Below are 17,369 nucleotides of genomic sequence, written 5' to 3' on the forward strand. Positions count from 1 at the left end.
CTTTCCCTTCACCAAAGTTGACACTTGTCTACAATCTAGTTAGTGATTTCTCCTCCCCATCTTTGTAACCATCAAAGAATTTTTTTTCTGTGTGTAAACCTTTTCTTGAATTTCTGTAATAGTGGTCTCGTACAATATTTGTTCTTTTGTGATTGACTTATTTCACTCAGCATAATGCTCTCCAGATTCATGTTGAGATATTTCATGGATTCGTCATTGTTCTTTATCGTTGTGTAGTATTCCATTGTGTGTATGTACCATAATTTGTTTATCCATTCATCTGGTGATGGACACTTAGGTTGGTTCCATCTTTTTGCTTTTGTGAATAGTACTGCAGTGAACATGGGTGTGCATATGTCTATTCAAGTGACAGCTCTTATTTCTCTGGGATATATTCCTAGAAGTGGGATTGCTGGATTGTATGGTATTTCTATTTCTAGCTTTTTATCAGTAAATATTCTTAATGAATAGGACTAGATGCCTAGAATGCTTACAATGTTCAAAGAATACTGGATTGATTAAAGTCAGTTAGATGGGAAGACCGGAGAGGAAGGAACCAGAAGTAATACAAGAAGGACACAAACATGCAAAATATAGATGGCAATAATAGTAGTGTTAACCAATTAACTACAATCCAAAAATAGGCCAACATTTTACATACAGCACGTCCACTGAATCTTCACAACCACCCTCTGGGCTATATGGTATTATCCATATTTTACAGATTAGTAAGTAGGCTTAGAGATGAAATAAACTGCCTCATGTCATACCATGAGTAAGTGGCAGAAATAAGATTTCAACCCATTTCTATCTGATATCAAGATTAAGAAAACGTTCTTAGCCAAGCTAGACCACTTACTATGCGCGGAAATTAAAATATTAAGTGAGTTACCACATGAGAGCCCTTAAAACAGTGCAGGGCATATAGTAAGTGCTAAGTGTTTGAAGCTACACACAAACAAATAAATAAATAAAATATGACATGTCTAGGAAATTCTTTTTTATCTTCAGATCTAGGATGGGATGATCTGTCATTCTAATCTGCTCTAGTGCTATTTTGTACATGAACTTACAGGTTTGTTAATGATTATGCTGCTAGGAGTATTAAAGCAAAACTAAAAAAACATTCTCATGTCACCACTTTAATGTAAATAAAACAATGCATACTAGAAATATTTCATTGAAAAGATTTTAAAAAAATATTTGGCCTTTAATTTACTTTTGTTAGCACCCCCAACATTTCTAACACTAAATATGATTGAGATTTTGACACCTTGCCTTTCCTACTTCTTTTTAAATGTTTATTAAGCCAAACTCCATTTTTAGGTACAAAAATTATTTACTTTAAAAACAAATTAGTGAAAATTAAGGGGTAACAATATAGAGATAGTAGCAACTACTAGAAAATGAGCTAAAACTTGAAGTTGAATACAAATTTAAGAGTATTTTTATGTGAAAAATTTAACCATAATGTATAATTTTATGTTTCAACATTCCCATCACAAATTTATTTTTAATGGCACAACTAAAGCTGGGTGTCAAGCTTTCTCTTCTCACCCCATCTCATCCTAGTAATATCCATTTATAATACAGGTCAATGTTATATCCTGTTTCCAAATATAAATACATTTACTACACACCTAATAACTGCAGAAAATTTCCACTAAATTTAATTTCCCATGTGAAACATTAAGGAAGAAATCATATCCATTACTGCTCAGGACAAATATTAAGAACTGAAACCACCTACATACAGGATGTTCATTTAACATAGTCGCACTCAGAGGCAAAGTAAACAAGATGTAAACCCCACAGACATGACTGCTTACAGATAGAAACAAGAGAATAAAATAAGCGTCTTTTCTAGAGTCTTTGATTTGAACATTGATCCACTTAAAAACAATGTCCAGTTTTTATATTCACTATTTCATTCTATGTATTTTCCTCTTGTTTTAAATAAAAAGTATTTAAAACTGAAAAATCAAGCTGAGTTGCAAATTTAATTTCCTGCATTCAAACTAACCACTTCCTCTTTAAAAAAAAAATTGTTTTCTAAATTGTTACGGTGAACAATTCCTTCAGATAACTAGTCAGACATTTTATATGAAACAGAAATTTGGAAGAAACACTAAAGATATTAACATGTTCAATAAAGATGTCAGCCTAGTGGTTACAGCAAGAGCAAACAAAAAATTTAAAATAGTACAATTCCTTATACATACAGTAATGAAAGTAGTCATCTTGCTAGAGACTGTTTCCCCAAATGGTAAAAAAATCTAACAGTCCGCTACTCAGCTGGCTTCAGTTAGACAAGAACCAACCCTGCTTGCACTTTATGGACCCAGCAACATTGATTCCAACTGAACAAAACTTTCTAAACTACTAAATTTCATTTGTTTTCTTGATGTAATTATCAAACTGATAACTATTTAAATTCCTTCATTTTTTGGCATGGATTCTTTACTATAATTTTATGTTTCTCTTTAAAATATTTAATTATGTATATTTATTTATGTATAATACATAAATACATATAAAAGAGTACATGTACATTTTACCGTAGTTATAAAACATGACACTTCATCTTTTATCACACACTTCTTAGAATTCAACCTTAATTCAGAAATGATTCAGGGTTTCCTATTCTACTTCACAATAGGAACATCTATGTACAGTTATAAGCTAATAATGTTCAAAGCCAAATACTTTTAGAAGTCATAATTTCACACAAAAATGGTACACAAACTCCCTAAGAAGGGAATACAATGTTCTAAGTGCCAATGGTTAGAATTTTAAATTACCTTTTTAACATTCCCTCAAATCATGTTATATAATAAAACTTATGATTAAGCCAGAAATAAGGAAACTTCTCACATTACGTGGTAAACTCAGCACTGATTGGCTGGTCACCCCTCAGAATTGCAATGAATTTGAATGAAGAAGCCACGTTAACTGTTTTCTGTCAAACAACTGCCCACAAAATTGAGTCCCTAGGAGTAAAAGAACCAAATAAGTTAAATGAAATGAGGCCTGGGAGAAATTGATACTGGAGTTTATAAAGCTAACTTGAACTTATTAACAATTTCTACAGCTATTTGTAACCACTAACTGTAGTTTCTGTTAAACAATATCCTATTTTGCATTTAGAAATTATGTAAGAGCCAACAGTCACAAGGCAAGGGTGAATTAGAGAAAGGGAATTATTCATTGCCTGAGATGGATGAACTCAGTTTAATGCATGCATTTAGAAAACACTGCTCTCTCTGTTCAGAAATATTAGTTCACATTCCATTCATTTTGATAACCTTTTCTTTTTTCATCCCAACACCAGGCTAACCAACAGCAGCACTATCAGAACACAAAGATTAGGTACTGCCTTTCATTTTTCATCCAAGTTAGTCTAGCATGTTATCATTCCAAAGCTGAGTGACAGATAAACTGCACTTTTGAAGTCTTTGTCACCAAAATGCCATTTAAGAGTTGTTTAGGGAACAAACGGGAAAATCCATAATACATTAAACCATGTATTAGGAAGAAAACAAAAGGCAAGTTCCTTAAAGTCAAGGATTACTTTATTATATTTTGGTATCTGTGCTACCCACACACCTTGCCAGCAGATACTCTATGAATTAGTGAATAAGGGAATGAATGAGCCAATGTGAACACCTCACAACTTAGGAATTCTGTAAGTTAAAACATTTTTACAAATGAGAATAAAACTATGAGGTCTTGCTCTCATTAGAATTCACTTCATTAAAAAAAAAAATTTAGGAGTCAGGTAAAAACAGAAGTAGACAAATTCAGAATTTAATTGGATATAAAGCTGTTGTTAGAAACATTTTTATAAAATAAATTAATGGTTACTTAGAAATGTTGAATCTGCTAAAAAATACAGTCTCCTGTCCATTTCTCCAGTAAATACACATTACACTTCAAACTCACAAAAGAAAAAAATAGTTTAGTTGCTCAAGGTGACAGTGGTTCTTTGGTGCCATGTCAACTCTGACGGTGCTAGGCTTCTGAGAGAGCCAGCAGGGAGGTCTGGTTCTCTGTACTCCTAAGTGTGATCCTTAAAAGCATGTGACCTAGAAACTCTCATATTCTGGCAGTCTAGGCCTTTTCCAATTGCACACCAATATTTTAATAGCAACAGTGAAAATTTTACAATAAATGATTACCCACATATCATTTAAAGTCATCCCAAAAGGGTTTATTGGGGTAGGTGAAGATTTTCTATGAGGTACTGGTAGTTCAGGTAGAACTCTCACCTTCCATATGAGAGACCTGGGTTCAAGTCCCTGCTAATACACTTCACGTGCAGTCACCACCTGTCTGTCACTGCAGGCTTGTGTGCCGCTATGACACTGAACAGGTTTCAGCAGAACTGCCAGAAAAAGATACACTAGGAAGAAAGGCCTGGAGATCTACTTCCAAAAATCAGCCAGTGAAAACCCTATGGATCACAGTGGTACAATCTGCAACCGATCAAGGGGATGTCGCAGGACTAGGCAGCATTGTGTTCCATTGAGCATTGGATTGTCATGAGTTGTGGGCTGACTCAACAGCAGCTAACCACAAGAAGGACGATACATACCCTTTTGTGAGTGAATTGGAGCCCTGGTGGCGCGGTGTTAAGAGCTCAGCTGCTAACCAAAAAGTCCACAGTTCGAATCCACCAGCCGCTCCTTGGAAACCCTATGAGGCAGTTCTACGCTGTCCTATAGGGTCACTATGAGTTGAGATCGACTGGACAGCAACAGGTTTTGTAAGCGAATTACTAAACATTTGGCCATACTCCGGCAGCTAATACAAAGCAAAAGTCTACTGATGTTTTTCAGTGGGCTTGGATAGATTTAGGCAACCTGAACACAGTGCTTATTAAGAGTGTTTCAATACATATGTAGGTCATTTAACCTTTCAAAATGAAAATAAGAAAAATCAGGTTGGCACCCAGATCTTAAATAGTTTAGAAAGACTGTCAGAAGTCAAAACGGGAAATTACATTAAATAATGATTAGAAATGAAAGACTAATATTCAGTAGCATATTTTTAGCTTGATACAAACAAGGCTTCACAGGTAATAAAGTGAAAAACTAATGTAACAGTCAAACTACTGTTTGTTTTGGGAAATTATAGTGTTTCAAGTCATACTCAAAAGCAAAATAACTTAAGAATTTCAATGTTTAGACACTGTTCTGTCATCTTCAATGTCTAAGATGCCAAAATTGGGTAATTTAGCAAATCTATCATGAGGAGGTAAGGAGTACTTTCATAAAAATAATGGTGCCCTCAGCCTAAGAAAAGACAGTGCATCTTTTCAAACTATTCAAATAATTAGGATAGCAATTCATTTTGGCCAAAACCAAAAAAAAAACCAAACCCACTGTTGTCAAGTCTACTCCAACTCATAACGACCCTATAGGACAGAGGAGAATCGCCAGAGAGTTTCCAAGGAGCACCTAGTGGATCCAAACTGCTGACCTTTTTGGTTAGCAGCCCTAGCTCTTAACTACTGTGCCACCAGGGTTTCCTCCAATTTGGCAGCACTATCAAAAGTCCCACATCCAGCAATTGCCCTTCTGATAACTTATCTGCCTTGAATCTGACCTGAGGGATGAAAACAAAGAAAAAAGTCATCCTGGAAAATTTTAAGCCAAAAATTTACCTTCAAGCACAGCTTATGTCAGAACTCATACAAGTAGGTATGGCCTACAAATCCAGTCCTAGCTTTGTACTGCCCTAGGCAATGCCTGCTTCCTAGATAGCCCACTTCAAACCTAGGCCTCGAAGAATCACCACAGATAAAATTCCAATCATTCATAATCATACACAGTCTGCTCTATATTTCAACTTGTTTTTTTGCTGTGATTTATGCATTTTTATGTGACTGCAAAATAGGAGAATAATGTTCATATGACATAGAAGTCTTGCTGGTCTATATACAAGTTTTTATATCATGTTAATGTTTGGAAGCAATCAAGGGTGAGCTTTCTCACAATTAAGAGCAACCCTTAGCAGTTTCATGAAGATCTGAAGAAAAAGCCAAAAACCCAGAGAACTGGAAGTAGTGGGTAAGGTTTAGTGGCTTCAAGAACTGCTACAAGCTCCATTAAGTTGGGTTATCTGGGTACAAATGCAAAAACTGGGAAGATATTTCCTCCTGTGTTAAAACAATGGATAAGCGCAGAAAACTGTATCCTGGATTAGATTTTTAGTTCTGATGAAAGCAGTCTCTATTAGAAGTGAATGCGCTCAAAAGCCTACATCTCTAAGGAGGAATGGCAAGGACTGATTGTGATGCTCCGTGCAAATGCTAGGAGAGGTTTAACTGTGCTCGTGGTTTTACAGAGATTGTTGTTCTTTTGTTGGTGCTCTGTTTACAAACTTCTGTAGGCTTTGAGTGATCTGTTCCTAAGCCCATCTATCCCAAAAGCCCTGTTTGTTATTTTTAGTAGTATTTTTGTAAAACATGTTTTCTCAGCAATGCACTTATACCACTATAGCAGAAATGTTTGTATCACAAAAATACACAAGTCACCATGAATAAGTCGGCAGAAACAACAAACTAAGAAATCAGTCCCACAAAGATTGCAGGTACTGAAATTAATCAAATGGAATAAGAATCAGTATTTTTAATACGTTAAAAGTAAAATATGGTACAAAAGTGTGATAAGGTAACGAGAAAATAACAAAATGCACAGATTTGAAAAAGAACTAAAGTGAACTTCTAGAAATGAAAATGTAACAACAGAAATCAGAAATTCAGTGGGTAGGTTAAACCACAGATTAGACATAGCTGAAGAGTGAATTAGTGAGATGGAAATAAGATCTAAAACAACTACAAAGGACACAGCAGAAAAAGGCAAAGAGATGGGAAATAAACATTAATGGACATGAAGCATACAGAGTAAGAAATTCTAACTTATCTCTTATAATCAAAGTTCCAGAAGGAAATAATGGAGAGAATTGGAGGTAGGCAAGAGATAGAACACCAAATTTTGGATTCAACAAACACAATGAATAAAAAGGAAGATAAAAGAGAAATCCACCCCCAAAAACCAAAAAAAAAAAAAAAAAAACCCAAACCTGTTGCCATCGAGTTGTTGAGTGACATTCTGATATGAAACTCTACAGAAAATTCCAAATAGAAATAAAAATACAGTTTAGCAAGGTACTTGGCTCTATTAATATATAAAGGTAAATAAGCTTTATACTTTAAAACACAATCTTAAATAAAAAAAAATCAAGTCACAAAAATATAAATAAACTACATAAAGGAGAAAAAGAGGCAAGGTTACCAAATAGTCTTTGGAGATACATATGTGAAAAAATTATAAAGAACGGAAAAGAGATCAAACCAAAAAACCAAACCTACTGCCGTCGAGTCAATTCCAACTCATAGCAACCCTAGAGGACAGAGTAGAACTGCCCATAGAGTTTCCAAGGAGTGCCTGGTGAATTTGAACTGTGGACCTTTTGATTAGCAGCCATAGCTCTTAACCACTACACCACTAGGGTTTCCAAAAGGAGATTAACCAAAAACCAAACCAAACCCAGTGCCGTCAAGTTGATTCCAACTCACAGCGACCCTAGAGGGCAGAGTATAACTGCCCCATAGAGTTTCCAAGGAGTGTCTGGCGGATTTGAACTGCCGACCTCTTGGTTAGCAGCCGTAGCATTTAACCACAACGCCACTAGGGTTTCCAAAAGGGGATTACTAATACCAAATTCAGGATAAAGGTTACTTCTGGGATGGGGATGAGGAGAGAGACTTCAAAGGCACCATTAAGATTCCGTTTCTGAAGACAGGATGTGGATAAGCAGGTGTTCTTTTTGTTATTCTTTACACTGTACATCTATAGTATATACATATTTTTTTTTAAAGGCTCTGAAAGTTAAAATACCAAGGCATTAAAATAGCTGGATGGCTTTTGTGGGGTTTTTTGAGGGAGAGAGGGACTGTTCGTATTTTCAGATATTTCCACAATGAGCTTTTATAATAAGAGGCCATAAAAGTATTTTTCACAATCTTTAAATGAATAAAAAAACACTACAATTCTACACTAAGAATAATATTTGATAAAAAATGCATACATTTGTGCTAGGTATATCTCTGGGGCACATATACTGTTTTTTGAAAATTTTCATGGCAGTCTAATTTATTTTAATTAAATAAATTTTAACTACATTGGGTGCTGGTTATGTAATGGAAACTTGTGGTGAATTTATGGTAATTTTATCAGCAGATCAGTATATCTTAATATATCTTTTGCTAAGTATCTCCACTCAAAATCAAATTTGATACTGAGAATATACATTTTAATATATCAGATAATTTAGAGGAAAAAAAAAAAAAAAAACAAACCCACTGCCATCGAGTCAATTTTAGAGGAAGGCATACTAATATATACTTAGTCTTAAAGCAAGGGCTTTGGCAGAACTAGGCAAATAACTAATTCACACTATTTGCCAACTGAACATCTCCAACAAATCTGGCAAAAGTGAAAGAAATGTATGAAAACACAGGGCTTTCCCCATGTCAAAGCATGAGGCTGAGAAGGCCAAAATAGCCCTGGGCAGTAACGAATGAATACAGTTACTTAAAAGCTTAATTTTATTTACACTGCATTGATGACTTCTATAAAAAAGAAAATTCAGCTTCTAGGGAAAGAACATGTATTTAACCACAAGCAGATACAGTACAAGCTTTATAATATCCCTAATTGGCAATACAAGACCATTTAGAGGAAAGCTTTTGACAGGACTTAAAAACGCAAGCCTTCAACTACAGCCTAGCTGTTATCAACCTGAATGAATCCATTAGAAGGCGGGCAAGCAGTGTGAGACTCTATCTTTTTAAGGAGAGCATTATGAGCAGTGAAGCTGTTCCAGACGGCAAGGAACAGTTGCTCCAGCTTTCAAGAAGTAGATTTTTTCTTTGAAATGCCATTAGGAAGAGCCACAACATCCAGAAACTACTCTCCTAGGCTAGGATATGGTCATGGTCTAAATCTCCATGTCATCACCCTAATGACTAAACAAATAAACTCCCCAAATGGATAACACTGAAGATTCCCCATGAATCTCCCCAGAAGACTGAAGCTTCTGGCTCCCATAACTGTTGACACAAAATGAAAAAGATCATAAATCAGCTGCCCTTTCTTTGCAGCTACATCAGAAAGGAGAACTTGGGGACCGGCGGTCTGGGAGGATATGTGACGAACATTAAGAGAAATGAAAGAAAGACTCACTTTCACCTTACCTTTTCAACATCTGCTTTTGTAACATTTATGTCAGCATCCATTTTCTCAAAATACTGTTGTGCTCGGTCAGCCTCTTTGCAATCCCGCTCAAATCGTCTTTTACTCTAGAAGCCAGGGAAAATGGTGGTGAGGAAAGTAATTAGTTATAAAACTATGAGATTCACATGAGAAGATATAATTTTATTTAAATTAAAAAACCAGCATTCTTCTCTGAACTGATTTGCTATATGTCATAATTTCAGGCAGTTATTTAAAAATCTGCATTTATTTTCATCTAAAGAGTCTCAAACTTTGTTCTTTGCATATGTCTTTTAGAAAAATATGTGAGTTCTTCTGGCTCATAAACATTTTACTTTAGATCATGGCTTTTGAAACAAAATTAAATACATTGAAATCAAAACAAAATCTATAAAGACATTTATTTCTTCAGTTTTTTTTTGTTTTGTTTTATATTTACTGATTGATTCAAGCTTGAATTAAATTCAAGTTAGAAAGTTCCATAAAGACATTTCTGAAACTGTTTGCTTTTTACTTACTGATTCAAGTTGCTTCCAGCAAGTCTCTATGTGCTGCTGTGCCTTACGCCCTTCATGAAAATGCTGGAAGAAAGAAAACATACCTGTGATTATGCACTCTCTCTTTCTCATATTAATGGATAAGAAAAAAATTTTACTCCCTTAAATGTTTAAATACTGAGTATCTACTATGAGCTCTCCAAAGAAATGTAAGAGTTAAAAAATAAATTAAAATGGATATAAAAATACTTATTACAAGGTTCACTTTAAAATTTGATATAATATTGAATTCTATATACACCAACATGTAAAAGCTACAGGAGTGCTTTATTAAAACAGCAATCCATTGGGTTCTTTTTTTAAACAGCTTTACTCAAATATAATTCATATATCATACGATCTATCCATGAAAAGTATACAATTCAATGGTTTTTAGTATATTCACAGCTATGCAACCAGCACCACAGTTTTAGAAGATCTTAATCACACCAAAAAGCTTTAGCTTTCATCCTCCAACCCCCACCTATCTTCCTACTAATTTATTTCCTGTCTCTATAGATTTGCCTACTCTGGACATTTCATATAAATAGGATCATACAACATGTGGTCTTTTGTGGCTGGCTTCTTTTCACTAAACATAATGTTTTAAGGTTCACCTGTTGTAGCATGTATCAATACTTCATTCCTTTTTATTGCTAAATATTCCATTGTATATCTATACCACATTTTGTTTATTCATTCATTAGCTGATGAACATTTAATATGTAGAATTTCTAGTTTCTTACTATAAATATGTATATAAAAGTTTTGTGTGGATGGATGTTTTCATTACTTAGATCTTTTTTAACTTAAAGATAAATTCATCTCCCTGCTATCTGCAAAGGCCCTGAGGCAGGCATGAACAGGTGTTGAACAGCAAGGACACCACTGGGGCTAGACCAAGGTGAACATTAAGGACAATACCAGGAAATGAGGTGAGAAAAGAAAGGGCGCAATTGTGTAGGACTGTGTATAGGCTTTTTGTCTAAATGAGCTGGGGACTTCGAGTAAAGTGCCATGTGGTAGAAGGAGGATTCCAGGCAGGAGGCTGTTGTAACAACCTTGCAGATGACAGTGACTTGGGCCACGCAGTGAGAAGGGGTCATATTCTGGATGTATTCTGATCAGTAAAGCCACCAGGATTTGCTGGTGGATGGGATCAGATGTGGGCTATGAGATCACGAGATGCCCACAGTGTCCAAGGCTGTTTGCCTGAGCTTTAGAAGGAGAGAGAAAACTGAGAGGAATGGGTCTGAGGAAGAAAGATCAGATGCTTAGGTTTAGATATGTTAAGGATGCTACATCTACGAGACACCTCCCCCACCACCCCGCAATTGGAGAGTCTAATAGGTAGTTGGATGTATGAGCCTGAGTTTGGGGAGGAGAGAGACAGTGTGAAAAGACAGTTTGTCATCATCATATAGTAGGTAGTAAAAGCCATGAGACTGGATAAGATCACCATGAAAGATGAAGATACCAAGGAAATATTAAGAAAACAATTATCTTTTTTTTTTTTTTTCAGTGACCTGAAATCACCAATGTGTCCTAAATCCTTTAATATCCTTCAACTCTACTCTGACATCACTGACTTAGTCCATGGCAATTCACAGATGTGCTGTGTGTTTTCCATATTCATTCTACACCGTTTGGTGTCTTGAGAGACTGACCTGCAGGGATCACATGGATGGACCCCTAACAATGGGCCCCCTTGCCCTCTGGTTCTGATTAGTTGTCATGGAGAGACTCCAGTATATCAGAGGGCAGGAATTTATACCTGTGGCATCCGGTGGCTAACATGCCATGACTGACTCTCAACCAAAGGCCACAGCTCTGGTCATACAGCTAATCATGAAGCCCCTATAATGTCCCCCCACCATTTGCCGTTTGAGTCTTACCAGCCCTGGGGCACTGTACCATCCCTTATTGCTTTCCCTGAGCCCCATCCACAATATTGTAAATGTTCCTTTAAATAAAAGATCTTCCTCCAGTTACTATTGGAAGATGCTGTCTGATTTCTGCCTGACAACTGCCTGACAAGGCAAGCATTGGTGGTGGGGTGTGCTATGGAGAAGGGGAGCTAAAAGAACAACGGAGATGAAGAGGTCCCTTAAGTGCAATCTCAGAGCTTTTTATTTTACCTAGCCAGAACCTAGGATTTAGCTAAGTCATCAGTGATAGCTGATTACTGGGGTGGAAGGTGGAGGGAAAGGTGGCGGGGTGGGGGGGAGGGGAGGAGACAAAATCAGATTTTTTTTTTTAAGAACAGTATTCCTTTATAAGGGAATGTTTTCTTGCCTCTCCTTTGAGGGCACATTTCACTCTGTTTTAAACACCTCTTTGCAGCAAGTTTTATCCATTTGATATCTACGAACCCAAGAGGGCCTGCCTGAGGCTTCATTTTTCAATTCTTATAAAGGACACAGGTATAAAACAGAAAAGAGATAGAATCTGCGCTTAAGAGTAAAAAGCAAGAAAGGATCAAGGCTACAGAAGAAATTAGAAGTAGAGCTGAGGCCAGGGTTAGGAAAACACTCTGAATCTTGGAGGAAATACAAAATGCAAACAGGTTTACTAAAAATTGTAAATACAGCTTTAAAAAAGATAAAAGGGAAGGCATGAGGGGGGTTCTCAGGGGAAAGAGGGAGGCAGAAGACCAGGTTAGGGAGAAGCCCAAAGGAATGCATCCTTTCAGTGAGGCACATTAACCCATCGTCGATTCCGGCTCATAGTGGCCCTATAGGACAGAGTAGAACCGTCCCATAGGGTTTCCAAGGCTGTAATCTTTACCATATCTTTCTCCTGAAGTGCAGCTGGTAGGTTTGAACCACCGACCTTTCCTTTCTCGGTTAGCAGGCAAGCACCTTAACCACTGCACCACCAGGGCTCCTCCAGTGAAGCACAATGAGTCCTAAACATCCTTTGTCCTCTTCAGAAATGTGACATTCCCTAACTGTCAAGAGAACTATCTCCATTCCCAAACAGGACCACAGTGTTCTATCCTGTGTTGCTGAGAAGATACCACCATTACCCAAAGTTTTACTTTAAGATTCAAAGACAGACAAAAAGAAATAAAATGCCAGCACCAAAATCAGAGAGTTGTGCTCTAAGTTTACATTTTATCTCGACAGCAACTTTTAACGTTTTAACAAAAGGAAAACTCCCTTACAGCCTGTGGCGGTGCTGGGCGGAGAAAGGAAATCCACACAGGAGTACACACGGAATGTCGTAGTTACAGGGCAGGTTGACTAGGCCTTATTATAAAAAGAGCCTAAAAACAACAGTCATCCAAAGGCAAATTTTGAAAGTCCTAGGGATGAGTGATTTAAGGAGCCCTGGTGGTACAGGAGTTAAAGCGCTCGGCTGCTCACCAAAAGGTCTGTGGTTTGTACCCACCAGCTGCTTTGTGAGAGAAAGACGTGGCAGTCTGCTTCCATAAAGATTTAGAGCCTTGGAAACCCTATGGGGCATAGTGACCCTTTAGGGTCACTATGAATTGGAATCAACTCAACAGAAGTGGGTTTTAGGGATGATTTTGATCGAAAACCCATGCAGCAAATTCTCTTGCCACTCCTTAATTTAAATGTTTAATAAATATGAATTTATTTTTAAAGCATGTTGTGTACCTTGACTTTATCGGTGAACTTTTTCCCAGGAAGGACTCCTCAGTCACGTACTCCCCCCATCATGCCACAAATCTTGCCAGATTAAAAGAGTTACCTGAAAACCACACTTATGATGGTAAAATTTCATGTGACTCAAGAAAAAAATCTAGGTAATGGCGATTTTTCCTTCTCGTCCTTCTTTCATGATATGTGTTCCTCCAAAATGTATTAGGCTACAATACACACAAAAAACTAACAAACAAACAAAAAACCCTTTCTTTCTGTGCTGCATGATCCCTTAGGAAATAATCTGATGGAACAAAAGACTTCCTAAAGGGTTTGTGTACTTTATGATCTGAATAGCAGCACTCATGTTTAACCAGTTCTATCTCCCCTCTTTTAAAAGGAAAAGCTATTAAAAAAAAAAAAAATTATTATGCCCTAGGTGAAAGTTTACAGCACAAATTAGCTTGTCATTCAAAAATTCACACACAAATTGTTTTGTGACACTGGCTGCAATCCCCGCAACGTGTCAGCACTGTCCCCCTTTCTCTTTTCACCCTGTGCCCATTCGTCCAGTTTTCCTGTCCCTGCCTGCCTTCCTAGTTTTGCTTTTGGGCAGGTGTTGTTCACATGGTCTCATATACTTGATTGAACTAAGAAGCACGTTCCTCACGTGTGCTCCTATTTGTTTGTTTTATGGCCTGTCTAATCTTTAGGAAACCCTGGTGGTGTAGTGGTTAAGAGTTCAGCCGCTAACAAAAAGGCTGGCAGTTTAAATCGACCAGGTGCTCCTTAGAAACCCTATGAGACAGGTCTCCTCTGTCCTATATGGTCATTATGAGTCAAAATCAACTTGAAGGCAATGAGTTTGGTTTGGGTTTTTTTTTTGGTCTGATGTTTGGCTGAAAGATGGACTTTGAGAGTGGCTTCAGTTCTGAATTAGGGTGTCCAGGGGCCATAGGGAAAAGCTATTTCAACAGTTACAAAGTTAAATGAACAGCTTACCAGATGTATTTGTTGTTTATTAAAAAGCAAGAGCAAAACTTCTCTGTACAGTGAGCAAGCGTTTATCTGAAAAGTATGCCTCCAAGTTTTAAACAATGAGGGATTGTTCTCTGGAAAAAGATAATAAGCACTTCTTTCGGAGCCACAGAGTGAAGTCATCACATCGCTTTTCTCCTGTCACAGAAGAGACAGGAAATGCCATCTCTAGAGACCCAGAGAATGAGCCTCACTTTCTCCTGTAATAAGATGCTTTTAGTCCCTTTTAAAACATAATCATAGACTCAAAAATGCCTGAAGGTATCTGGGGGTGACAGCTAAACTTATTTATCTTTATCTCAACTTTTAGTTGAGCCTTACTCTGTACAAATCAAAGTATCTTAAAAAAAAAATTTTTTTTTTTAATTTCTCAGTCATCAGGGATAGTTAAGATAAACATCACAGAAAACCTAAAATAGACAAGCATTAACTTAAAGAAAAATTACAAGACAAAGCTTCCAAGAAGATTTTTCTGCACTGCTAGAAACTGTACTTAGGCTGAATAGACAAACTGTGAGAATGTTTATTATTCCCAGTCTACAGTTCGATACAACAGCTGCTCATTTTAATTATACATATATATTTAAATCATTAATGGTCAAAATTACATAATAAAGCAAAATACGGCAACGATGTGAGAACAATCTCTTTAAAAAAAGGCAGCAGAAAATACATGAATAAATACTCAATGGAGAACAGTCTACCATCTGGAATTTTAAATAGACTCCACAGTTGAAAACAAAGAAACATGAAGACTTCTAAAGGGCAAAAGAAAAAAAAGAACTTTCATAAAACATGTTCTGAGGCAAATGTTATAATTTCTTCAAAATCAAGTATAAACAGTGTAGTCAGATTGAACACCATCAGTTTCCAAGCCTTACTCTGGATTCCCAGACTTAAATTTAACTATAAATCTGTTGTTAGGTGCCATCGAGTTGGTTCCGACTCATAGCGACCCTATGCACAACAGAATGAAACACTACCCGGTCCCGCACCATCCTTACAATCGTTTTTATACTTGAGCTCACTGTTGGCAGCCACTGTGTCAATCCACCTCGTTGAGGGTCTTCCTCTTTTCTGCTGACCCTGTACTCTGCCAAGCATGATGTCCTTCTCCAGGGACTGATCCCTCCTGACAACATGTCCAAAGTATGTAAGATGCAGTCTCACCATCCTTGCTTCTAAGGAGCATTCTGGCTGCACTTCTTCCAAGACAGATTTGTTCATTCTTTTGGCAGTCCATGGTATATTCAATATTCTTCACCAACACCACACTTCAAAGGCGTCAACTCTTCTTCGGTCTTCCTTATTCACTGTCCAGCTTTCACATGCATATGACGGGATTGAAAACACCATGGCTTGGGTCAGGAGCACCTTAGTCTTCAAGGTGACATCTTTGTTCTTCAACACTTTGAAGAGGTCCTTTGTAGCAGATTTGCCCAATGCAATGCGTCTTTTGATTTCTTCACTGCTGCTTCCATGGCTGTTGATTGTGGATCCAAGTAAAATGAAATCCTTGACAACTTCAGTCTTTTCTCTGCTTATCATGCTGTTGCCCATCGGTCCAGCTGTGAGGATTTTTGTTTTCTTTATGTTGAGGTGCAATCCATAGTGAAGGCTGTGGTCTTTGATCTTCATTAGTAAGTGCTTTAAGTCCTCTTCACTTTCAGAAAGGAAGGTTGTGTCATCTGCATAACGCGGGTTGTTAATGAGTCTTCCTCTAATCTTGATGCCCTGTTCTTCTTCATATAGTCCAGCTTCTCGGATTATTTGCTCAGTATACAGATTAAATAGATATGGTGAAAGAAAACAACCCTGACCCACACCTTTCCTGACTTTAAACCAACCAGTATCCCCTTGTTCTGTCCGAACAACTGCCTCTTGATCTGTGTAAAGGTTCCTCACGAGCACAATTAAGTGCTCTGGAATTCCCATTCTTCACAATGTTATCCATAATTTGTTATGATCCACACAGTCAAATGCCTCTGCATAGTCAATAAAACACAGGTAAACATCCTTCCGGTATTCTCTGCTTTCAGCCAGGATCCATCTGACATCAGCAATGATATCCCTGGTTCCACGTCCTCTTCTGAATCCAGCCTGAATTTCTGGCAGTTCCCTGTCGATATACTGCTGCAGCCGCTTTTGAATGATCTTCAGCAAAATTTTGCTTGCGTGTGATATGAATGATATTGTTCTATAATTTCCACATTCAGTTGGATCACCTTTCTTGGGAATAGGCATAAATATGCATCTCTTCCAGTCAGTTGGCCAGGAAGCTGTCCTTCAAATTTCTTGGCATAGTTGAGTTAGAACCTCCAGCGATGTATCTGTTTGTTGAAACATCTCAATTGATATTCCATCAATTCCTGGAGCTTTGTTTTTCACCAATGAAAAACAGAGCAGCTTGGACTTCTTCCTTCGGTACCATTGGTTCCTGATCATATCACACCTCTTGAAATGGTTGAACATTGACTAATTCATTTTGGTATAATGACTCTGTGTATTCCTTCCATCTTCTTTTGATGCTTCCTGCGTCGTTTAATATTTTCCCCATGGAATACTTCACTATTGCAACTTGAGGCTTGAATTTTTTCTTCAGTTTTTTCAGCTTGAGAAACACTGAGTGTGTTCTTCCCTTTTGGTTTTCCATCTCCAGCTCTTTGCACATGTCATTATAATACTTTGCTTTGTCTTCTCATGATGCCCTTTGAAATCTTCCGTCCAGTTCTTTTGCTTCATCAATTCTTCCTTTTGCTTTAGCTGCTCGATGCTCAAGAGCAAGTTTCAGAGTCTCCTCTGACATCCATCTTGGTCTTTTCTTTCTTTCCCGTCTTTTCAGTGACCTCTTGCTTTTTTCATGTATGATGTCCTTGATGTCATTCCACAACTCGTCTGGTCTTCGG

At 37.2% G+C, this 17,369-nt stretch overlaps 1 protein-coding gene across 6 annotated transcripts in view; it reads right to left on the minus strand.

The window, feature by feature from the left end:
• The window catches only part of FNBP1 (formin binding protein 1), a 149,161-nt gene that overhangs the window by 48,892 nt on the left and 82,900 nt on the right, over positions 1-17,369 (minus strand). For all 6 annotated transcript variants that reach the window (XM_049896987.1, XM_049896990.1, XM_049896989.1 and 3 more), the window contains exons 5-6: positions 9,800-9,862; positions 9,263-9,367 (exon numbers count right to left, since the gene is read on the minus strand). In XM_049896987.1, the coding sequence (XP_049752944.1) occupies positions 9,263-9,367; positions 9,800-9,862 (168 nt within the window). The remainder of the gene's footprint in view (positions 1-9,262; positions 9,368-9,799; positions 9,863-17,369) is intronic.

Source organism: Elephas maximus, chromosome 9 (assembly GCF_024166365.1).
Source record: "Elephas maximus indicus isolate mEleMax1 chromosome 9, mEleMax1 primary haplotype, whole genome shotgun sequence".
Lineage (NCBI taxonomy): Eukaryota > Metazoa > Chordata > Mammalia > Proboscidea > Elephantidae > Elephas > Elephas maximus.